Below are 26025 nucleotides of genomic sequence, written 5' to 3'. Positions count from 1 at the left end.
GAATGCACTAAGGAAGGGAGGGGGGGGGGTCCTGATACAAGGAGGAACCTTTATAACAGTGCCCCCTTAAATCAGTGACCCCCCCCCCCCAGACTGGCCAGGCAGCACTGTCACTGACCTCCTCTTAGGTGCACCATGCTCTGGTTTTATCCTGTAGTCTCCTCTCCCCAGTCCACACATGTCTGACTTCTCCTGTGATCCCCATCCCGACAGCACTCCCACTTTTGACTCCTCTCCAGACCCCCTCAGAGACTGCAGACATGATAAATGACAAGAGATGGTCAGAGATTACGGACATGATAGAAGAGATGGTTAGAGGCTGTGGACATGGTACAGGAGGTGGTCAAAGGCTGCGGACATGGTACAGGAGGTAGTTAGAGGCTGTGGACATGGTACAGGAGATGGTTAGAGGCTGCGGACATAATACATGAGGTGGTTAGAGGCTTGCAAGGGGGTTGGAAGGCGCAGGGGAGCGGAGAGCACTGGGGGGGGGGGGGCAGGCAGAGAAAACCAGGGGGGATGTAGAGCACAGGGGGAGGGGGGGGAACTGGAGAGCACTGTCGGGGGGGGGGGGACAGGAAATCACTGAGGGGGAGCCGGGGGGGGGGATATCACTGGGGGAGCCAGACTAAGAGCACGGAGGGGGCTAAAAGAGCACTTAGGGGGGCCAGCAAAGGAAGTTGTATAGGAGGGGGATGGGGCAGCTCCATATAGAGGAATTAAACTTTCCATATTCCTAGTGCAGCTTCTGAGAGGAGGAGAAACAACATTCAGTGACATGAGAAATATGAAAGTTCAATTCCTCTCTATGCAGCTGTCCCATCCCATCCCCCTCCTATCCAGCACACGAGACTCCTCACTGACATTCCACAATAGACTCTTCACTGACATTCCACAATAGACTGGTTATCTGGTTATCTCTCGCCTCGACTATTGCAACTCCCTCCTCATTGGATTACCCTTACATAGATTATCCCCCCTTCAATCCATAATGAATGCAGCTGCAAGACTTATCCACCTTACCAACCGTTCAGTGTCCTCCAACCCTTTCTGCCAATCCCTTCATTGGCTTCCACTCACCCAACGAATAAAATTCAAAGTGCTAACAACAGTTTACAAAGCCATCCACAACTCTGCCCCCAGCTACATCACTAACCTGATCTCAAAATATCAACCTAGCCGCTCTCTTCGGTCCTCCCAAGACCTCCTGCTCTCTAGCTCCCTTGTCACCTCTTCCCATGCTCGCCTCCAGGATTTCTCCAGAGCTTCTCCCATTCTTTGGAACTCTCTACCCCAATCTGTCCGACTGTCCCCTAATCTATCCATCTTTAGACGATCCCTGAAAACCCTTCTCTTTAAAGAAGCCTACCCGGCTACTAACTAATAACACTGTTTCTCTTGCTCCATCAGCGCATCCCCCACAGCTATTGCCTTTTGTATCAATTGACCCTCCCTTTTAGATTGTAAGCTCTAACGAGCAGGGCCCTCTGATTCCTTTTGTTCCAAATTGTAATGTAACTGTTATGTCTGCCCTCATTTTGTTAAGCGCTGAGCAAACTGTTGGCGCTATATAAATCCTGTATAATAATAATAATAATAATAATAGACTCCTCACTGACATTCCACAATAGACTCCTCACTGACATTCCACAATAGACTCCTCACTGACATTCCTCACTGACATTCCTGACATTCCTCACTGACATTCCTGACATTCCTCACTGACATTCCTCACTGACATTCCTTCTGCCGCTGCCTTCTTCACACAGATGCGGGCGGCCCGATGGACACCGGCCTGACACCCCCCCCCCCCAGTGCGGAGATGCGGGCGGCCCCACGGACACCGGCCTGACACCCCCCAGTGCACGCGCCCCCCCCCCCTCGCTGGTATGTCCCTGAGAGCAGGACAGTATAGCCACGATTTCTTAGTTTCAGTTTCAGCAGATCAATCTGCCGCAGAGTTCCGAGCCTGTCACGGTCTATTCATATTGAAGAGACCAGTGATCAGGCTTCAGCTGTGCGCTGCGGCAGATTAATCCGCCTAAACCCGAAACACAGAAAATAGTCCCACTTACTGTCCCCGCTCCCACAGAATACAGGGGGCCCCGAGACAAAAATAAATAGTTGCACAACACAATTCCATGACTTTTCCAAAACTTAGTAAGTTTTCCCATTTTCCAGTCCTGGAAAGTGTCATGTCAAAATCCCATGACTTTTCCAGGATTTTCATGACCGTACGAACCCTGTTTATATCACCCCCCCCCCCCCCCCCAATCAAATTCCTGTACTCTACTACCCTTCATATCACCAACCTTCACCTTCCTGTCCTCAGCCCCCTTTTTAAATCATCCCCGACTTCTCCCCCATCCTTCACAGCAGTGACATAGACCTCTTCCCTGTCCCACCTGATACAGGGTGAAGGGCGAGAGGCACTGCAGGTCTAGAGTGGACAATGGGAGGCATGACAGTTCTGGATGGAGGGCCAGAGCTGCACAACATTTCCTGTTAGCCAGCTTGTGATTGGATGCCAAGGTCGTCTGCGTCTTGGCAATCAATCACCTGGTGGTTAACTTGAAAATTTAACTCAGCAGCTCCTGCCCTAAATTCAGGAGACTGTCCTGCCTCCTAAGGTCAGCTCCAAGAAGATGACAGCAGTGGTGGCAGTTGAGGAGAAGTACCTGCTCCTAAAATGGTGGGCAGTCTGGATAGGACAGTGATCTGGACCACGGTCCACCATTTAGTGATGCCTGGTCTAAACCAAAACACTGCTAAAACGTTGTTTCTGTTCTGCAAATAAACTTACACTGCATGGGACAATAGTAGGGACTGCATGGAACAATCATTCTCTGTGAAAGATAATTACACACTTACATTGTTTCATCAGCAAGTAGAGATGCTATAAGGGCAATAAGAGATTACCGGTAATCTTGATAAAAAGGTTACACGGACATGCAACATCCCTGCAATCCAACTTTCCAGGAGTGGGATGTGGGCATTGTGTACTGTCATACTCAGCGCGGGCAAGAAGATGCAATGAGAAGTAGCGGCACGTGTTTTTCTAAATATGGTTTTCTAAAGTCCTACATATAGCGTTCCCACAGTTGTGTGCATGTAATGGCACTTTGCAAAATTCTTAAAATACCAAATAATTTTTGCCATTGTTAAAAAAAAGTTGTAGTGTAGTGGTCTAAAAACTGCACAATCCTAAAAGGCACCAGAGATGAACCCCAGTGTCCTGTATACTCTGAAATCTTGCAGACCTGTTCTTTCCCATCCCACTGTTCCTCCACGCTACAAGTGAGAGGCCTTCAAGCATCCATGCCACCACAAAGCACTAGCATAGGAGTGCAGGAGGAGATAGGGGTATTTTAAGCAAAAGTCAGCTAAAAATAAAAATACAGGGGTTGATTTACTAAAACTTGAGTGTCCAAAATCTGGTGCAGTTGTACATAGTAGCCAATCAGCTTCTAACTTACGCTTGTTCAATTAAGCTTTAAAAAAAAAAAGCTGGAAGCTGATTGGTTTCTATGCAGAGCTGCACCAGATTTTACACTCTCTAGTTTAATAAGTGTGAGCAGCCTCCAAGGTGTACCAACATCCCTACTGATCCACATACACGCAAATGCCATTTTAGGTACATTTAATAGTTAGTACAAAAGAAAACATTGTTTGGATGGGTTGTTCTCCTTGTACTATTAAATGTACCTAAAAATTCCTATTAAAATTGAATTTGTGGGAACATACTGTAGATAAGAAAAACAGTGTGCTACATGATTATAAAGAGAAAAAAAAAATTTAGTAGGGCTTTATGGAGTAAAAAAAAAAAAAAAAAAAAAAACAGCTAATATTAGTCTAAAGAAAGGGCTGTATCATTACCAAGCAATGCACCATCCAACCATTAAAAGTTTAACTGTCAGTCAACTTTATACCTTCCTGTCAGAATCCTTTATGAAGATCTTTAAACAAAATTAGTGAGGAAAAATCTTTTTTTTAATAAAAAATTGTGTATAACATCTAATTAAACAAGAAGCTATTTTTCATTTGATTTAACCATAGAAGCAAATAAATTATGTTTCAGTGAAATTATTAACACATTAGGGCATAAAACATTCCTGTCTACAAATATGAATTGCTACTGATTTTCATTCATTTCTTCACAGCCAAATGATGGTTGTTATTTCAGAAATTAAAATATACGCCAAGTCTTTCCATGCCTTTGGGATGTCACATCTAGCTAGGGAACGAAAAGGCTGCATTCTTAAGATTACATGTCAAGCTCATAACATGAGGGCTTCCAACTTAAAGTGGAACTCCAGACACAGAAAGAACAGCCCCAAGAAAAACCCACCTAAATTCAGATTTCGGAAGCTTCAAAATATCTGAAAAAATTCTGCTTTCAGGGTGTCTTCAGGGTTACTTCTGAAGCAAGCTGCAGGTCTGATTTTCGGAGGGTGCGACGTCATTCATTTGTGGGAATTACAGTTCTTGGTAACATCCATAGTGCACACTGTGGGGGTAGACTGTACCAGATGTGATCATGCATGTTGGCACAGTGGTTCATCTATGTCATGCACGCCTGTATGAGCCTTCAGCTAGTGATATCAGAACATAAAACTGGGCAGCCATTTTTCTATAGCATCACCAGGTGGCTGACTGCATACTTCCCCTAATGTAGAATAAATACTACTAACAGTATCGTTCTTATTTCATTTTTTTTTTTCAGCTGGCGATCCGCTTTAAGGACAAAACGAGGACTAAAAGATCTGGGTCACATGGGTACAGTTAGCAGGTAGTGGCTTTAGAAAGCTTAGGACTGAGTAATCTGTAATGTTTCCAACATGTTTTCTACGGCTTTCAGAGATGTTTGAGTATCCGGCATGGTCCGACCTGCAAGCTGAAATACAAATAAATAAAATTAAATTCATCTTCGGATCACAGAGCAAAACTGTTAAATAGATTTTTATTGAAAAAAATTAAAATGTACAAAACATAATGTAAGAGAACTTTGCAAAAAACTTAATTCAAAACTGATATTTCAGATTTATAGCTGTACTCCACGCAGATTGGAAAACTACCACTGGTTTCAGTTTAATGCGTACATTAAACATCAAAGTGTATGCAATCCGCAACAATGAACTTCTTTTATTTGCTTCCTTTTTGTCTGTTAAATATATCACTAAAAGTACCAATAAATACTCATGCGCGGTCATAAGAATGTTTTGCACATATCTCATATTTGGTCAACTAGAATGTAGTAGGTTGCACCTATATTAAGAGGACGCACAACCATTTTGGAAAAAAAAAAAAAAGTATAATTTCAGCAGCAAAACACATTTACAGGGATACCCCATGTTTAAGTACACAATGGGAACCAGTTTGGAAAATTGGAAAAAGGACTTATATATTGGACTCTTAAGAGCAATCATTTTTGCACTTGTCGTCTATTGATATCACATAAGTTTTATTGAAATATTTCTTTTAGCACAGCATTATTGCACTTTATGGAATATTTTTTAGGTAGCAATACCTATTTTTTGGCACTTTAGAGTATTTATGCACATTTACACTTTATAGCAGCGCTGCAATCACAGACCAACAATGGGAACCAGAGCATGTATGTAAAATGAAAATGTACTTAAAGTGAAGCAATACCTTTTTCACTTCTCAATGCATGTAAATACACTAGCTCTATGGGAAGTTTTGGTCAGGTTGACAAGGCACTGCTCCGGGTTTTTACCATTGGCGTCTATGGGAAATCTTGGTTAGCTTGACATGACCAAGGGACACCGAACTTGGGGAGCACGTTAAGGGGACCCAGGAATAAGACATAGTAGATAATGTAGGCAAGTTGGTCGACTCCAAAATTAGATATGTTGTAATCCTGGGTCCTCTCGCAGTGCTCCCCAAGTTTGGTGTCCCTGTCACTTATTGTACAGGAGCAGTGCCATGTCAAGCTGACCAAGATTTCCCATAGATGCCAATGTTAAAAACCGGGCGCAGTGCCATGTCAAGCTGACCAAGATTTCCCATAGATGTAAATGTGTCTGTACTTGCGAGTGTATGTAAAGTGAGGGTACATAAAGTGGGGTATGCCTATATTTAACTTATATCACTGAAAGTGTTTGATTATATTGGTTTAATAAGTGCAATTAAATATTTATTGCTGCTGCCAGAAATCCAGTACGCTTGACAACAACTGCACCTCTGCTGCCCTGAAATCTCCAGACTACAGAACACCTCACCTGACTCTATATTATGGAGATGAGGATGAGTTGGGAGGTGCTCTGTAGTCCTAACACTTCCTGTCCTATGGTAAAAATGCTACTTCTTCACAGATATAGTGCAGTGAAATAGGCATGTCCTCCAAGCACAGGAAGGGCTCATTCACACTTGTTGGGACAGTTAACCATGCAGTTGAGGCACATTTTTCCTCCCCTAACTGAAAAGGCAGTGGCCAGTCATGTACAAATACTGTGGCCACGGCAGAATCATATCCCGTTACGTTCAGCGGGTACTACCACCTGCCGCATGGGACCCTTTCAAGTGAATGGGACCGCGGTGCTGCATTTAGGGGGCTGAAACAGGCGGTGAAGAGGCAACAAATGGCCTCCTCTCAACCATACATTTAGGTGTATATATAGTAATTTCACCCCATGTGCCAATATAGAAGAACCCTCGCCTACCACATTTTTCTATTCACCGCATCTGGACACGGTATAATATAAAGATGTTGGGTGACACAGCTGGTGAGGGGGGAATTCTCCAATTTGAGACCTTAAAAAACAGGTTTAATCTTCCCAACTCTCACTTTTTTTGTTATTTACAGCTTAGGCGTGCTTTTCAGGCCCAATTTGATGTAACGGGGGTTCAGGTCCGGGTGGGTGAGATGGAATCTCTTCTTATAAAAGTTCCCTTGGTAAAACCACTATCCAATATTTACAAACATCTATTTAAGGATAGTTTGGAACACCTCGCATGCTGCTGGGCAGCGTGGGGGATTGTCTTGCCACAATTGGATGGAGATGATTGGGAAGATATATGGAATATTAATTTGTCTAGGCTGGTATCGTCCAGAGACCAACTTATTCAATACAAATTTCTACACAGGGTCCATTATACCCCGGCTAAGCTAGCAAAACTCTATCCTGGGCAATCCCCAGATTGTTGGTGGTGTTCTGCCACCTATGCAGATTTTGATCATAACTTTTTGGGGATGTGTTGAGATTCAGGTATTTTTGAGGGGAGTAATGAAACGTATAGCTGAGATATCACATTATAGCCAGGAGTGGAGGTATGCCTTCTAGGATTGGAGGATGGGTTTGACACCCGCACTCTTTTGACACTTTTATTATACTATGCAAGGAAACGAATAACACTTTCATGGAAAAAATCAAGACCACCCACAGTACAAACTTGGAAAAGAATTATAAATAGGACACTTCCGTTGTATAAAACCATGTCTACAAACAGGAGAACATTGGAAAAGTTTAATGTGGTTTGGGGCTGTTGGGTTGATCATATACAGTATCAGAATGATTGGGTAGATTCTGAAGAGTGGTATGGTGGGGGTTTACTGATCCATGGTGGAATGAAGGTGTCTCTATGTATATGTTCTTTTACATGTATGTATAACCCCCCCCCCCCCTCTTGGGTTGGGTTTTAAATTGGTTAATGTATGTACTGTTCACCCCCTTTAGGGCATTAGTATGTATGTATGTATTAATGTTATTTGTATTAAAAAAAAAAAAATAAAAAACAAGTTTACAAAAAAAGAAAAGTAACCTAATGCAGCAACATCTCAGGACTGGTAAGCTGAAATGCATTACTTTTTGTTTGGCGTTTGAATACATTTTAACCAGAACGGCATGGAAAGACAAAGATGTTAAAATCTTCTCAAAGTACCAGGCCTGTCGTATTTTACACTTTTAAATTAAGTCCTAAATTTTTATCAAAACCTTAGCACTAAATAGAAAACAAAGAGTGCATATAGTCTGCACCGGCAATAAACCAGTAACCTGCATAGCACAGCAGCACTAGAGAAGATTAACAGTTGTGTATACCATTAAAGTGAGGTTTAATTTCCACTCACAAGTATTTACTCAGGAAGAAATTAAGGCCAGCCAATTATATCGTCCTATAATTACACTTCCCGGCAGCTCTGTTAGTTGACTGAAAGCCTTTGAATGGTGAGCTGTTGAGTACTTCATGCTGATTTCAAAATGAGTTTTCTAACAGCACTGACAACTGCCATCACTCATCAGGCTGATTATACTAAACATATTAAGTAGGTAAATCGCTGGCTTTTGTCAGCGAAAGGCACGTTTTCAATACCCCGCCAATAAAGCCCGATTTTCTCTAGAGAACACTTTTGTAATTTGCTTTTGGTCGGGGAAATTGTTCCTCGTTCTAATGTGAGCGTTTAAAACACTTAATAAATTCTCAATATAATGGTTGATTTTCTAGAATTCTTCAGGTTACATTGGTGATTTATGAGCTTCCCCAAAGTTAAATTCATTTAGTAAGTCTGCTATGATGTGTGTGGAAGGATTATGTGATCATGAAATGGTTCCACCGAGAAGCAAAGGGTGCCGTTAACCTGTTTGTGACCTCCAGCTAAGCTCCCTGATCAATCATGGCTGGAAAGGGCTTTTAGATTTAATATTATTTTACACGATTTATATAGCGCCAACAGTACACAGACTACGTGTGATAACGAAGCGCTAATGATGAATCCAATGGAACTTAATACTGAGAAATTAAAGAGGCACAGAAGTGTATCTGTTTTGTACAAAAAAAAAGCAAAAATCGTGGTTACACCAGGTGTTCCTGCTTATTGCTGTATAGTTTTCATATAAGTCCCCAAGACCAAGTCACAGAACTCTGTATATGATGAACCCACGGTAAAAGAACTAGCATGTTTTACATGTCAAAGCATTTGTATTTCTGTCCATACATCCTTGAGGATAACATAGCTCTGCCAGACAGACAGCTAAAGCAAGTAACCGGACATTTTTGTATTATAGCCAAGCAGCACAGCTAGGTCACCACCCTGCCCACAACTGGGTAGTGAAGGAGCAGCAACAGACATGATGAGGTCATCTCTCTGAACTCCACTCCTGCTGGCATTTTCCTGCGGCATACTAAATTATCCCCTAGTACTTTCCTCACCCTCTTATAGATGGAATGGTTTTATTAAAGTGGCTGTAAACCCACTCTTAGAACTTTTACCTATAGGTAAGCCTTTAATAAGGCTTACCTATAGGTACTGTAAATATCTCCTAAACTTGCACCGTTTAGGAGATAATTACATTTCATGCAGCCGAGGACGTCATCGGTGCATGCGTTCTGAAGACGGCCTCCCGTGCCATTTCTTCAGAGCTCTGTACCGTGACCGGCGGCTCCTGCGTGGGAGTGACGCCACGCGGCTCCCGGCTTGTAGCATAGCCAGAGTCCGCAGACCAAAAAGGAAAATGGCAGAAGATGGATGCGGCCGCCAGTGGGGACGACGAGGGCTTCGTTTTGGAGGCGTCACATAATGTGCTAGTATGCGATGCCAGGGAAGAAAAAAAAACTTTAAAAAAAAAAAAGGGAAGAGTTTATTTCCTCTTTAAAAAAACGGAATTTTTGTAAAATCTTACTTGTAAAATTCCTTTCTCTGAGTCCTCCGACAGTCGCCGCCTCTTCATATTCGTCACAATGGGGTATTAGACTTTGCTCCGAAGGAGTAGCTAGGCAACAGAATATGTTAACATTAAAGCTTTTAACATATCCCACCCTCAAGGGGTGGTCCCCTCAGTCAATACCCTCCTACTTCCTGCAACCATATCTCAGTTTCAGTGGAATAGCAGTAGAGTATATAACCAAAACCCCAAAAGAGGGGCAGGGGAGGCGACTGACGAAGGACTCAGAGAAAGGAATTTTACAGGTAAGATTTTACAAAAATTCCGTTTTCTCTTACGTCCTCCGACAGTCGCCGCCTCTTCATATTCGTCACAATGGGGACGTCCCAAAGCAGTGCAAACATGAGGGGTGGGAAACGCATCCGCGCCGTAAGGCAACGCAGTCTCCGCATCAAAGAAACGAACCTTACCAAAGGAAGGAAACCAGCTGGGCAATAGGAAAAAAACTTGCTCAACAGGAGCAACAACCCAGGAAAAACAAATAACCAGGGGATAAAAAAAAAAACATATCCCAACAGCCAGGGATCCCAACAGGTGACCCTAGGGAACAGCCGCACTAAGAACCTTGCGGCCAAAGGAAGCATCCGCCGATGCCGGAACATCTACCTTGTAGAATTTCGTGAAAGTGTGTACGGTCGACCAGGTCGCCGCCTTACACACCTGGGCTACAGAAGCCCCATGACGACAGGCCCAAGACGTACTCAGAGATCTAGTAGAGTGCGCCTTCACAGGCATAGGGGGAACTTTCCCCTGCAAGACATATGCCTGTTCAACGGTCTGCCTGATCCATTTGGCGACGGTAGAGGCCGACGCCGCCATGCCCTTCCGAGGACCCTCCGGAAGAACAAACAAAGAATCCGTCTTTCGAAAAGACTCAGTCGATTTAAGGTAAACCCTAATCGCCTGAACAACATCCAAAGAATGTAGCCTCACCTCTTTCGGATGTTTAGGCTTCGCGCACAGCGAAGGCAAGACAATATCCTCATTGAGATGGAATTCCGAAACTCGCTTCGGGAGAAAGGAAGGATTAGGTCGCAAGACCACCTTATCCAAGTGAATAACCAGATACGGAGACTTGCAGGACAAAGCCGCCAGCTCCGACACCCTGCGAGCCGAAGTGATCGCAACCAAAAAGGCGACCTTCTTGGACAACATAGGCAACGAGATCTCCCTGATCTGTTCAAAAGGAGCACGTTGTAACACAGATAGAACGAGATTCAAGTCCCAAGGAGGCAGAGGTTCCCTCCTAGGAGGAACCAGATGCCGCACACCCTGAACAAAAGTGCCAACCAAGGAGTTGGAAGCCACGGGACGTTGAAAAAGAACGGCCAGCGCAAACACTGACCCTTTATCGTAGCCAGCGCCAAACGCTGATCGACACCTGTTTGAAGGAAGGACAATACTCGAGAAACCGAGTACGTGCGGGGTGAAAACCCCCTGGACTCACACCAGGCAAAATAGGCCTTCCAAGTACGGTAGTAAACCTTCCCCGAGGAAGACTTCCTCGCGTTGATCAAGGTATGAACGACCTCAGGGGAGAGACCCCTCTCCTTCAGGACCTCGGTCTCAACAGCCAGGCCGTCAAAGCCAGCGACTGTAAAGCAGGGTGGTATATCGGCCCTTGAGACAGGAGATCGTCTCGAAGAGGCAGACGCCACGGGGCGTCGACCGCCAGATTCACGAGGTCTGCGTACCAGGACCGGCGAGACCAATCCGGCGCCACAAGAATCACCGTGCTGCGTTCCGAGTGTAACCTGCGAAGGAACCTGGACAGCAACTGAATCGGTGGAAACGCATACATCAGCTTGTACTGATGCCACGGGGCCACTAACGCGTCCGACGCGTCTGCCCGAGGGTCGCGCGTCCTTGCCACGAACCTTCTCACCTTGTTGTTGAGACGAGACGCGAACAGGTCCACATCTGGAAGACCCCACTTCGCGCACAACATCTGGAAGACAGCCGGGTGGAGAGACCATTCCCCCTGATCCAGGGTCTGGCGACTCAGATAGTCCGCCTGCCAGTTCTCCACCCCTGGAATGTGAACCGCCGTTATCGCCGGGACATGAGTCTCGGCCCAAGACAGAATGTCGGCCACTTCTCGAGCCGCTCGGGCACTCCTGGTGCCCCCTTGGTGGTTGATGTAGGCCACCGCCGTGGCATTGTCCGTCTGCACCCGGACCGGACAGCCCTGCAGCCGGTCCGTCCAATGATGAAGGCAGAGATTTATCGCACGCAATTCCAGAATGTTGATCGGAAGGGAGGACTCCCCCTCCGACCAAGTTCCCTGGGCGGACAGAACGCCCAGAACACCACCCCAGCCCGACAGGCTGGCATCCGTGGTGATCACCGTCCACGAGATAGGACGAAAAGACTTGCCCCCCGACGCCATCGGGGACTGGAGCCACCACAGAAGGTCCCTTCTGGTGCGATGGCCCAACGAGATTAGAAGATCCAGAGATTGAGGTCGCCCGTCCCACCTGGACAGGATCTCCGATTGGAGACCCCGCGTGTGAAACTGGGCGAAGGGAATCGCCTCGAAGGCCGAGACCATCAATCCCAGACATCTCATGCACGTCTGCAGAGACGAGTGCGGAACGTCCCTGAGGGACCTGACTTCCTCCTGAAGAGTCCTGAGTTTGTCTTCCGGCAGGAAGACCTTCGCCTGAACCGAGTCCAGGATCATTCCCAGGTAGGGAAGACGAACCGACGGACTCAGTGTCGACTTTGGAAAATTTATCGTCCAACCAAACTCCTGCAGAGTTTGCATCGTGACAGACAGGTCCTTTTCCAGACCCTGGCTGGTCGCAGACCGAACCAGAATGTCGTCCAGATACCCCAGGACAGAGATGCCCTGGGCCCTCAACAAGGCCAGAACCGGTGCAAGCACCTTGGTGAAAACCCGTGGAGCCGAGGCGAGACCAAAAGGTAACGCCACGAACTGGTAATGATCCTCCGCAATGGCGAATCGAGGTACCTCTGGTGACCCTCGAAAATCGGGATGTGAAGATACGCATCCTTCAAATCGATGGAGGCCATGAATTCCCCCGGAACCAGGGCAGCCACCACCGACCGCAGGGATTCCATGCGGAACTTGCGAACCCGCACAGAGCGGTTTAGAGCCTTCAAGTCCAGAATCAGACGAACCTTGCCCTCCTTCCTGGGCACGGTGAACAGATTGGAATAAAACCCCCGAAATCTGTCCCGATGAGGCACCGGAACCACCATTCCTTGAGCCCTCAGGTCTCGCACCGCCAGGTGCAGGTCCCGTAAACGCTCTGGAGACAGTTGAAGATTCGAGGGAAAGAATCTGCTCTCCGGCCGAGAGAGAAACTCGATCTTGTAACCAGATCGAGCGATCTCCTGAACCCACCGGTCCCGCACGCGGGCCAACCAGGGTTGAAGAAAACCGAGCAAGCGTCCCCCCACCCCAAAACTGGGTGAGGGCGCCCCTTCAGGCCACACTGTTATGGGCAGCGGGGCCGGACTGACCGGACTTCTGTTTACCAGACCAGGGCTTCTTTTGAGAGCCCTGTCCCTTGAACGGTTTGCCCTTGTAGTGCGACCGAAAGGCACGAAAGGACCCCTGAGGAGGCCGAAAATTAGCATGCTTCTTCCCAGAAGCCCCCTTAGCCTTGGAGAAATGGGGCAAGAGAGTGCTCTTACCTCCGGTGATCCCCTTAATCAACGCATCCAAGGACTCCCCAAAAAGGCGAGACCCATCATAAGGCAAATTGGCTAAGGTCTTACGCGAAGATTGGTCCATCGACCAACACTTCAACCAAACCAGGCGGCGAGACAACACCGCCACGCTGTGTACACGTGCAGCCAACGGGACTAAGTCCAAGTCCGCATCACACAGATACATGACACCCTGGTGGATTTGATCCACCATATCCAGGGTCGCCGGCGAGGCCGAATCAGCCACTAGGACGCGCCTAAGCATCTGCGTCCAACTTGCGACAGCCTGGGCCGCCATAAGAGAGGCAAACCGAGCTTTAAGCATCGAACCCGTAACAAAATAAGTATGACGGGCAAGAGACTCCATTCTCCTATCCGTGGCATCCCGGAACACCGGGGAATCCTCTGCAGGAATCGCAGTGGATTTGTTCAAAACCGCAATTGCGTGATCCACCGGGGGTGGCACACACCACCGTTCATCAGTGGAAGGCGAAAAAGGATAACGCAGCTTGAACCTACTTGGCACAGCAAAAGGTTTGCGTAAATTGCGCCATTGTTCCTTAACAGCGCGCTGAAAATCATCATTGCAGGGAAAAACCTGCGGCGTCCTGCGTTTTCTCTGCGTCCCATAAGCCGCCAAGGCAGCGGGGGGGACACACTTCATCCTGCAAACGCAGCGTTTGTTTTATGGAAGCAATCAATTCATCCATGATTGCAAGCTCTTCAGGCGAGCCAGGGGGAGAATTATCAACACCCTCAACCTCAGCCTCCACCTCGGACCCCACGAGATCCAGGGAGGAGCGGGACCCTGATAAGGAGACCCCCGCCATAACAGCCCCATCACCTTCACCCTCAGAATCAGAGGAAATAGAAACTCTGGGTCTTTTAGTAGATTGAGCAGCCACCAGCATCTGCACCTGAGCAGCAAGGCCAGCCACAATAGTGGCCAAATCCCCCCCTGGGGGGGAAACAGCGGTCCCCTGGCTTTCCACCAAGGTGGCAGGAAATTTGCCCTCCTGAGAATCCATTGCCCCAATATATGCCGGAGAATAAAGGGTTAACTGCCCCATTAACAAGCGCGGCGAGCGCAGCCCACCGCACCACACACAAGCACAATGAGACCCCCACAGGGACAATAAACTGAAACACAGGCAATGGATATAGCAAGAACAGAAGGATAAAACCTGAGGAGACCCCTGCCGCTGCCTCGATCGGTGCATCCAGGAGAAGAGGAAGTGATGAAACCAGGGCGCTCTATTAAAGCCTATGAGAGGCTACAAGAAAATGGCCGCCTGCATGGAGAACATGCGGCCGGAGCGAGTGCAGGAAAAATGGCGCCGTAACCGCCGCTCCTACAGTACAGTCATGCACATAACACCATCCATATAAAAAAACATGGCAGATCGCCGCAGCGATTGCTGTATCGTGCCCCAACATGCCACAAAACATGCCCCACAGCACACAGCTTCTCACACTGAACAAGGCTGACACAGACAGTGTCACACAGCTCCCCCCCCCCTTGCAGCCCGCAGCATGCAGCAGAGTGATAGGGAGACAAACAGTGAGAACAGAGGCAGGTTACACAGTCCCAGACTGACACCCCCCCCCCCCCCGACAGACAGGTCCCCACATAGATACACTTACCTCTCAATGGTGTGGGGGACCCGCACAGGCGAACAAGCCGCTGCACATGAGGCAGGGAGAGTCGCATACAAGACGCACAAAATGGGGGTTAAGAAACCGCACAGCGTCCAGTGAGGTAGCCACCTCACCAATCATCCCTGCACCGAACAGGGATGGGTCGTTCACTGCGCCAGGAGCGTTACCTGGCTGAGCGCTCGATGGCAGGCTGGGAAGCCACTGACCCACGACCTGCGACCAGGGGGATCAGCCCGAGACCCAGCCCGCATGATCCTCTTCGTCAGAAGAACTAACTAATGCTGACAAAAAGAACAGCTAAGTAAAGAGAGAGAAAAAACTCAAACAAAAAATCAAAAAAGAAGAAAGAGGCTGGGGCACAAAGCCCCAGCACAGAGAGAGACAGCCACTCCTGACAAGCTAGACATTGAAACTGAGATATGGTTGCAGGAAGGAGGAGGGTATTGACTGAGGGGACCACCCCTTGAGGGTGGGATATGTTAAAAGCTTTAATGTTAACATATTCTGTTGCCTAGCTACTCCTTCGGAGCAAAGTCTAATACCCCATTGTGACGAATATGAAGAGGCGGCGACTGTCGGAGGACGTAAGAGAAAAGTATTTAGTATTTTTGCCTTGAGGTCAGCTAAAAGGTGAACTGTTTGTCTAAGGTACCAGTAAAATTCAGTTTTTACTTACCTTATCCCTCACTTCCACAGGCCTGTCTCTCAACACCTTCTGTGCCCCAGCCGGCGTCACAGCTGTGACATCATCATGCACAATACAGGACAATCAACAGAAGTGGTGGTGAGGAAGCAAGGGTTAAGATAAGTAAAAGTCCTTTATCCTGGCAATCTATAGCAGACAAACCACACCCAACGGCAACTGTAAGTTCAGCTTCTGAAGACTTAAAATCGGTGCTCTGGCTATAGTGCTCTCTCCTACACAAAGATCAGATTTATAGAAAATTCAAGCTGGCCACCCAGTGTAGGCTGTAAAACCCAAATCTTTATTGGCTACATACTGAAACACACTGGTAACAAACAAACGCGTTTGGGCTGTGACAGTATTCCTCAAAACGCGTTGCAATGTTACCAGTTTGTTTCAGTATGCAGCCAATAACGATTAAGATTTTTTACAGACTACACTGGGTCTACATAGACAAAGCATAAAACTGAAAGATAAGTGGTTGCTGTGCTTTACTACTTGTTGCATGTACTCCCTGCACTAAGTGCACGACTCTGTGACAAGGTCTCTTTAAATCCAGCTATTCCCCTTTACTATACTAACTTTTACAATGCTAGCCTGCCTGCTCCTTCCTCCATTGCAGCTTCCCCAAAACAATATAAATTGTACTTTTAAGATATGATATTCTTAAAGCCTGACTTTATCAAGCTCCTATTTTAAGGTAAATGTCTGAGCTAAATGAATTAAACAAAAAAAAAAAAAAATATGCAGGATAGTGTAGGAAATAAAAATACATACAGTATAACCTTGGATTGCATAATTTGTTCCGGAAACATGCTTGTAATCCTAAGCACTCTTATAGTAAAGCAAATTCCCCCTTAAGACATAATGGAAACTCAGATGATTCGTTCCACAACTATTTATTCATAAATCCTTCAGTTTATAGTACACAGAAAAAGATTACAGTAAACCCCCCGCTCCATCGCAGTTCAGTTTTTGCGGTTCCCGGTATATTGGGGTTTTTTTCTGTAATGTTATTTTAATAATTAAATCATTGAAAATTAATTATTTTTGTGTTTTCCATAGCTCTTGCTCTCTCAGTATCTTTTATGTGTTCAAATGAGTTTCTATTGTTTTAAAAGTGTGTTTAAAGACCTTAAAATGCTTTTAAAAGTACAGTGACAGTTAAAAAAAACATGCCTACAGTGTATTCTAATAGGTTTTTTCTATTTCACGGATTTTCACTTTTCGCGGGTGGGTCCGAAACGTAACCCCCGCGATGGAGGGGGATTTACTGTATAGCAGCCGTCACTAAATGGCCCGGACCGCGAGGCTGCTACCTGTACTCAGTCATTGGTTTGCTGGGACCGCGGGTGTCCTAGCAACCAGTGACGTGTTGTGTGTGCGCCACGCCCCCTCCTTACTGCGGCTCCTGGTCTGTGTCCTGTCGGCCCACGAGCAGGGGCGTGACATCACATGCGTGCCCCGCCCCCTGCTCCTGACTGCGGCTCCCATTCATCCAGGCAGCGAGTTGGGGCGTGACATTATGTGCGCGCCCCGCCCCCCTGCACGCGGCTTCTGGCTCAGCTCCTGGCTCCAGGTATGTGGAGCACATGTTTAGGGGAGAAAGCAATGCAGTCCCCAATGTAATAGCTGCACTTTAAAAAAAACCTCTTATAAGCTTTAACAAGTGTGCAGACTGATGGGCATATTTTGTTTTGCTCATTAGAGTGCCCCATAAAAAAAAAAAATATGCCCATCAGAGTGCCCCTAACATAAAATGAGCCCATCAGCGTGCCCCTTACTTTATGTTAATGGTCACGCTGATGGGCATATTTTATGTTAAGGGGCACTCTAATGGGCACATTTTATGTTAAGAGCAACGCTGATTTACACGTTTTGTTTTGCCCATCAGAGTGTCCCTAACATAAAATGTGCCCATCAGCGTCACCCTTATTTTAAGTTAAGGGGCATGCTGATGGGCATATTTTATGTTAGGGGTCATGCTGGTGGGCACATTTTGTTCTGCCCATCAGAGTGTCCCTAACAAAGTGTGCCCATCAGCTTGCCCTTTATTTTATGTTAAGGGTCACGCTGATGGGAATATTTTATGTTAAGGGGAATGCTGATGTGCATATTTATGCTGTGGTACACACCGATGGGCAAATTTTATGTTAGGGGGCACTCTGATGGACATATTTATGCTATGGGGCACACAGATGGGCGCATTTTATGTTAAGGGGCACTCTAATGGGCATATTTTATGTTAAGAGTAATGCTGATTTACACGTTTTGTTTTGGCCATCAGCGTGCTCCCTAACATAAAATGTGCCCATCAGCGTGCCCCTTATTTTATGTTAAGGGTCACGCTGATGGGCACATTTGATGCTAAGGGTCACGCTGATGGGCATATTTTATGTTAAGGGTCACGCTGGTGGACACATTTTGTTTCTGCCCATCAGAGTGCCCCTAACATAAAATGTGCCCATCAGCTTGCCCCTTATTTTATGTTAAGGGTCATGCTGATGGGCACATTTTATGTTAAGTGGCAATCTAATGGGCATATTTTATGTTAAGAGCAACGCTGATGGACACGTTTTGTTTTGCCCATCATCAGCGTACCCCTTAACATAAAATGTGCCCATCAGAGTGCTCATTAACATAAAATATGCCCATCAGAGTGCCACCTAACATAAAATGTGCCCATCGAAGTGCCCCCTAACATAAAATATGCCCATCTGAGTGCCCCCGAACATAAAATGTGTCCATCTGAGTGCCCCCTAACATAAAATGTGCCCATCAGCGTGCCCCTTATTTTATATTAAGGGTCACGCTGATGGGCATATTTTATGTTAAGAGCAACGCTGATGGACACGTTTTGTTTTGCCCATCTTTCTAAATCATAGCTCAGACTTCAGATTCGGACCTCGGCCCAAACAAAATTTTACTGACCGGACCTCCTTGAATTTTAATTCATTACCCATGCTGTATAGCAATGTGATAGGTTGTGTAACCATAAAATGTCCATCCACAAATGGCGCCTCCACAAGGGAATTAGAAGCAAAATCCAGCAGAAGCTACAGAGTATAAAAGAGAAGAGAGGCGCCTCTAAGTGTAGCCATATGGTTACATTTAACCACTTGCCGACAGGCAAATTTTGAAAGAGCGCTGCGCAAATACCATGAAATAAAAAATTGCGACAACCATCATTTTATTTTATAGGGAGTCTGTTAAAAAAAAATAATGTTTTGGGGGTCCAAGTAGTTTGATAGAAAAAAAAAAAAAAGTCGATTTTTACATGTAGATTGGTCTCAGAATTGGCCCGGTTGGCAAGTGGTTAAATGCAGTGCTGGGTTCTAATGGCCAACAATGGGATCAAATGCTGTTAAAGTGAAACTATAGTCAGAAAATTAAGTCCTGCTAGATGACTTCAGGCTGGCCCCTTTTGAAGGTATAGCTATGTAAAACATTAAAAATAAGCATCTATCACTCTTTGGACGAGACCTCTTAATGACATGGAATCCATCTGCGATGAATCCCAATCTCAATGCCATATGATCTCAATGATCTATGGACTCATTTCAGATGCTCCCCCTGTATCCTCGTCTCCTTTTTGCCAGGCTTGGTCTCAAGACTTGAACCTTTCCCTATCTGATAAGGAGTGGAAAAGCATCTGCGCAATGATACATCAGGCCTCAGTAAATGTTATCCAGGAAAATGGCTATAAAATCCTCTTCCGCTGGTACAAGACGCCCTCCAAGATTCACAAATTCTTCCCGGCGGTCTCCGACCTGTGCTGGAGATGCAATCTAGAAACCGGAACCATGTTTCATATTTGGTGGTCAAGCTCGGCTCTACAGCCTTTCTGGGAAAAAGTACACAAGACAATACGAGAAGTCACTTCTTGCGACAATCTTTTCACCAGAGCAATTTTTACTGCACTTCTCTGTGCTGCCAAAGTCTGCCTACAAGAAATGCCTAGCCATGTACATGTTAAACGCTGTGAAACTTTGTGTCCCTCGATCTACGTCTATCCCATCAACGCGAGAATGGTTCCATAGAATAAATCACATGGAAGTGACGGAGGAACTGATTAGTATCTCTCTCGACAAATTATCCAAGTTTACGAAAACCTGGTTAGACTGGCTGAGGTTTAAAGACTCTATGACCGGGGTCCTCAATAGGCGGACTCCGGGCCGCCTCCGGACCCACACGGATTAAAATCTGGACCGCCAAAGCGGTCTCCTTCCTTCTGTCTCAGCGGGGGGCAGAATGGAGAGGATCGGAGTGGCTGTGTTTAGCGCTGCATGATTACAAAAAGCCGAGTACAAGTTCTTCTGCCGCGGAGAGGATGTCCTACAAAGTCCCGCCTCCTGGGCCGGCTCTTACCTATGATAGACAGAACACTGGTGACATCTATCATAGGAGACGGTGTCCAGGAGGCGGGACTTTGTAGGACATCCTCTCCGTCGTGTAAGAAGAACTTGTACTCGGCTTTTTGTAATCATGCAGCGCTAAACACAGCCACTCCGATCCTCTCAATTCTAACCCCCCCACTGATGACAGAAGGAAGCAGACCGCTTCGGCGGTCCAGATTAATGGGGGCACGCACACTGGTCACTCTGCAATATTGGGGGCACGCACACTGGTCACTCAGCAATATTGGGGGCACGCACACTGGTCACTCTGCAATATTGGGGGCACGCACACTGGTCACTCTGCAATATTGGAGGCACGTACACTGGTCACTCTGCATTATTGGGGGCACGCACACTGGTCACTCTGCATTATTGGGGGCACGCACACTGGTCACTCTGCATTATTGGGGGCACGCACACTGGTCACTCTGCATTATTGGGGGCACGCACACTGGTCACTCTGCATTATTGGGGGCACGCACACTGGTCACTCTGCATTATTGGGGGCACGCACACTGGTCACTCTGCATTATTGGGGGCACGCACACTGGTCACTCTGCATTATTGGGGGCACGCACACTGGTCACTGCATTATTGGGGGGAACGCACACTGGTCACTCTGCATTATTGGGGGCACACACACTGGTCACTGCATTATTGGGGCACACACACTGGTCACTGCATTATAGGGGGCACACACACTTTTCACTCTGCATTATTGGGGGCACACACACTGGTCACTGCATTATTGGGGGCACACACACTGGTCACTGCATTATTGGGGGCACACACACTGGTCACTCTGCATTATTGAGGGCACACACACTGGTCAATCTGCATTATTGGGGGCACACACACTGGTCACTCTGCATTAATGGGGGCACGCACATGGTCGCTCTGCATTAATGGGGGCACGCACATGGTCACTCTGCATTAATAGGGACACGCTCTGCATTAATAGGGGCACACACATGGTCACTCTGCATTATTGGGGGCACGCACACTGGTCACTCTGCATTATTGGGGGCACGCACACTGGTCACTCTGCATTATTGGGGGCACGCACACTGGTCACTCTGCATTATTGGGGGCACACACACTGGTCACTCTGCATTATTGGGGGCACGCACACTGGTCACTCTGCATTATTGGGGGCACGCACACTGGTCACTCTGCATTATTGGGGGCACACACACTGGTCACTGCATTATTGGGGCACACACACTGGTCACTGCATTATAGGGGGCACACACACTTTTCACTCTGCATTATTGGGGGCACACACACTGGTCACTGCATTATTGGGGGCACACACACTGGTCACTGCATTATTGGGGGCACACACACTGGTCACTGCATTATTGGGGGCACACACACTGGTCACTCTGCATTATTGAGGGCACACACACTGGTCAATCTGCATTATTGGGGGCACACGCACATGGTCGCTCTGCATTAATGGGGGCACGCACATGGTCGCTCTGCATTAATGGGGGCACGCACATGGTCGCTCTGCATTAATAGGGACACGCTCTGCATTAATAGGGGCACACACATGGTCGCTCTGCATTAATGGGGGCACGCACATGGTCACTCTGCATTAATGGGGGCACGCACAATGCTCGCTCTGCATTGGATGGGGGCAAGTTTTGGGGAATGCCTTTTTTTGTTGTTGGCGTTCTGTATTTGGAATTTGACGGTCACTTTTCTGTACCTCGGACTGAATGGAAAATTTGTAAGTGGACCTTTCAAGTTTACATTTGAGTACCCCTGCTCTATGACCTACAAGACGGTTATGGGGCAGTGAGTGAATTCAACTCCAAGTCGATGAAGCAGTGACCTTTCTGACTATCCTATTCCTTGCTTTTTGATCCACATCTCCCCTTATAGGACAGGGAGGAGGGGAGGGGGCAGTTGTTGATGTTGTAGTACTGCTCTCCCCCTTGCCCCCCCCCCCCCCCGTCTTTTTTTCTTTCTCCTTCTTGTCTCCCTATTCCTCTCCCCCTCTCTTCCTCCCTTTCTTTACTCTTGTTTCTTTTCATTTCTTTCCCGCTTTATCCTTTCTTCCTCTTCTTCTGCCCTGGTCCCTAGTGACCTCCCTATCCCCTCCTCCTCCATCTCAAAATTCTCTGCCAACATTCTAGGCTACATCTACGCGGTGATCCTATTAAATAACTATTTAAACCTTTTCATTGGCCTGACCGAAGCGAGTGAACTTGATCAACCTGGCTAACCCTACCCCTTCAATGTACCACTGTGGTACATGAGTATGATCTTTCATAGCCCAGGTGCTCGTCCCAACATAATTGTTCTATATAGACGAGGTCATTGTTCTAATGCTAAGATATTTTATTTATGTACACGGTGCAATTCTCATGTCGCACTTTTTGTAGCCTAGCTTGTAATTTTGTATACCTGTTTTTTCATTCAACAAAACTTTTATGGAAAAAAAATAAAAAAAAGCATCTATACTGTTTGAAATCCAGTAATACAAACTCACCCCGCTGTGCACATACTCTGTTTTTCTGCATTTTTAGGCACTGCTGGGTTTGTAGAGGATGATCTGCTAACAGCATTAAAGTGGAAATAAACCCTCCTATCCTTTACAGCCAGGGAAGCTTCTTCTGTTTGATCTTCAACTGCCATGGTGCTGCACATATGATCGGTTAGAACACCAGACATTTGATGGTTTGCCAGTTTGGTTGACACAAGCATATGTGACAGTTAGCAATCCCGGCATTCCAGGAATGTAACTGTTTTTTTTAAACCGTTAAATCAATGGGTTTAGTTCCGCTTTGATTTATTGCTGTTCAGGGGCTCTAGGCTTCAGCCTCCAGCAAGAAGGGACAGGAGCAATGCTGGAAGCAATTTACAACACACTAATTTTGGTATCATAATTATTAATGTGGAATGTATGTTCCTTGCTAAAGGACATTTTCTATCAAATTGTTATGGGTGAAGTTCCGCTTTTAAATGAGAGAGGAAGGGTGACAATTGCTTCTTGTAAACTTAGAAATCTGATATTTTGGGGCAGCTGCAATGGAGGAAGGAGCAGAAATGGTAGCACTGTAAAAGTTAGTTTAGTAAGGGGGGGCTGGCTTTAAAGAGACCCAATCTCAGAGTTGTGCACTTAGTGCAAGGAGTACATGCAACAAATAGTAAAGAACAGGAACCACTTATCTTTCAGTTTTATGCTTTCTCTATGTAGACAGAGTATCCTGCACTTTGTTTTTGGTATACGGGCGTAGAAACCAGTAACAGGTCATTGATAAAGTGTTACAATGCGTTTGTAGGGAACACCCTAGGTGCAATCCACCTGTGACCATTCCCATAACAGCGGTCTATAAAAGACTTTATACAGTGGCATGAGCTACTTTATTTCCACTCATTGAACTAGTAGACTAAAGCCTGCCTGGCACTGAGCAAGAACAGAGTGTCTTTTCTTCTGCCGCTCCCCTTCCATTCCCAGGCAAACAGGAATGGTCCTAATCTGATGCTCGGGAGGTACAATTCCTTCCAGAAACAGCTCTGATACAGCACAGCCACGTTAATGCTTGGGAATCTCTCGATAAAATCACCAAGGCTTTTGAAGAAATCAGGTCAGATTTCGGAGTTCCAAGTAAACACGGAGGGGATAAAACTAAAATATTAAAGTGTGTAGCCACTGATTAAATAATACCGGCTACACTTCTAACATGGCTGCTGGAACAAAACACTGTGATTGTTCCATGGAGGGGGATACAAAAAGCTTTTGGTAATATTCAAGCACACTTCAATACATTAAAGTGGTTGTAAACCTTCCTGCTTTACAAAAAACAAAAACAACATGTCTATACTTACCTGCTCTGTGCAATAATTTTGCACAGAGCAGCCCCAATTCTCTTCTGGGGTCCCCCTAGGCGCCCCAAGCCCCTCCCCTTCACTGGGTGCCCCCACGGAAAGCCGCTTTCCTTCGGGGCACCTGTGTGGGCTCACTCCCAATCCCCACCTCCTGCCAATCCCCACCTCCTGCCACTGGATTTTATAGACAGCAGTAGGAGCCTTTAGGCGCCGGCATCCTTAGTAAGAGAAACAGGAAGTGAAACCTTGCGGCTTCACAACCTGTTTCCTACTGCACATGCGCGAGTCATGCTAAGCCTTGTGAATGGAGGAGAAAAGATATACCTGTGCTTAAATCCCCATAGCGTGTACTTGTATTTAAACTATTAGGTGCTAAAGGAGTGTGACCACATATTAACAATACAAATTCTGGATGGATCCTCTGCACACTGCTATACACCCTTTCCAGAAAACTATGCAATGAAAAAAATGGGAGATTTGTACTTACCGTAAAATCCATTTCTCTGCGTTCATTGACGGACACAGCTCTCCATATTCAGAACCATAGGGTTATATCGACACCCTATAGGAGTAGGACACTAGGCAGAAAAAAGACTTGGATACACCTATAGGCAATCCTAGGTGGTATACATGCCCCTCATTGCTATAGACATTCAGTTTAGTAACAAGCAATGTCAGAAGTATCAAAACTCCATAGAGGGGTGGGTGCTGTGTTCGTCACTGAACTCAGAGAAATTTATTTTATGGCAAGTACAAAAATCCCATTTTCTTATTTGTTCATTGACTGACACAGCGCTCCATATTCAGAACTATAGGGACGTCTCCAAACATGAGGGGGTGGGACAGCAAAAAATCCCAAGGTTAAACACAATGCCAAAACCAGGTAAAGAGGAGCGCAACAAAAAACAACCAGAGCAAAACCTGAAAATACACCCCCAAAAAGAGGGAACAGACCCTCTAAACAGCAGCCTGCAAAACCAAAGGAAGCATCAGCAGATGCCAACACATCCACTTTGTAGAATTTAGTGAAAGTCCTGACTAGGCAGAAACAAAACTGAAGGCCTATAGCAGAGAAGGGGATGTATACCACCTAGGACTGCCCATAGGCATAGCCAAGTCTTTTTTCTGCCTAGTGTCCTACTCCTGTATAAGGCAATATAACCCTATGGTTCCAAGTATGGAGAGCTGTGTCCGTCAATATAAGAATGATAAACAGGGATTTTTATCTCACCCATATTGCAATACATGCTTTAAGCTGGCCAACTTTGATAAAGTAATCCCTTTTATGGTCAGACCTACACTGCCTTACCACTGCATATGCTACGGTGGACACCATGCCAACTTGGGGCATAAAGACACAAGGTGGGGGAGAGCTACTAGGTTAAGGTCTGGTCACTGACCTGCGTTACAACAGAGAAAATCTATACCTGTGCTAGTGGCATGGTGTCCACCTTAGCATTTGCAGTGGCAAGGCAGTGTAAGATTGGCCATAAGAGGGATTACTTTGAGACAGTTGGCCAGCTTAAAGCATGTATTGCAATATGTGCGCGCTAAAAATCCCTGTTTTTCATTGCATAATTTGCTGGAAAGGGTGTATAGCAGTGTGCAGAGAGTCCATCCAGAATTTGAGGAGCCTTGTGTGAATGGCCAAATGTGGGAGTGGAGGGGGGGGGGTGCAAACAAACAGAGCCTCCCCTTTTGGGTGGAATTCCGCTTTAAGTTTCCTTGACTGACCATTGTATCTACCGTCCTCATTGTTGCCTGTTTCTTTGTGCTTCTTTAAAAGAGCTTTAACAGCACATCTTAAAACCCCAGTATGCTTTGAAATCTTTGCCCGGGATAGACCTTGCTGATGCAGTATACCTACCTTGTGTCTTGTTGCTGTGCCCGGTCTTGTCATGGTGTATGACCTGTGACATGAAACTAGTCCTTTACAACCTCACCTTAGTAGCAGAATATAGCTGTCACCCAGTTTTAAGCCTCTTACACAGCTGTTTCAGTTAATGACTGTGTTTAAATCTACATAAGAAATTGATGATCATTGGCACCTGCTTGGTATAAGTGATCATACACCTGACTCTAATCC

General features: G+C 46.3%; 1 protein-coding gene across 1 annotated transcript in view; it reads right to left on the bottom strand.

Moving 5' to 3' along the window:
- Window positions 1-4720: 4720 nt before the first annotated feature.
- Window positions 4721-26025, bottom strand: part of EMC2 (ER membrane protein complex subunit 2) — a 201185-nt gene continuing 179880 nt past the window's right edge. Inside the window, exon 12 of the mRNA XM_082259776.1 lies at window positions 4721-4894. Coding sequence (XP_082115902.1) covers window positions 4808-4894 — 87 coding nt within the window. The 3' untranslated portion in view covers window positions 4721-4807. The remainder of the gene's footprint in view (window positions 4895-26025) is intronic.

Source organism: Pelophylax lessonae (assembly GCF_965119305.1).
Source record: "Pelophylax lessonae genome assembly, chromosome: 5".
Taxonomy (NCBI): domain Eukaryota; kingdom Metazoa; phylum Chordata; class Amphibia; order Anura; family Ranidae; genus Pelophylax; species Pelophylax lessonae.
Note: the sequence above shows the minus strand (reverse complement) of the source record. Positions and strands in the feature narration are given on the sequence as shown.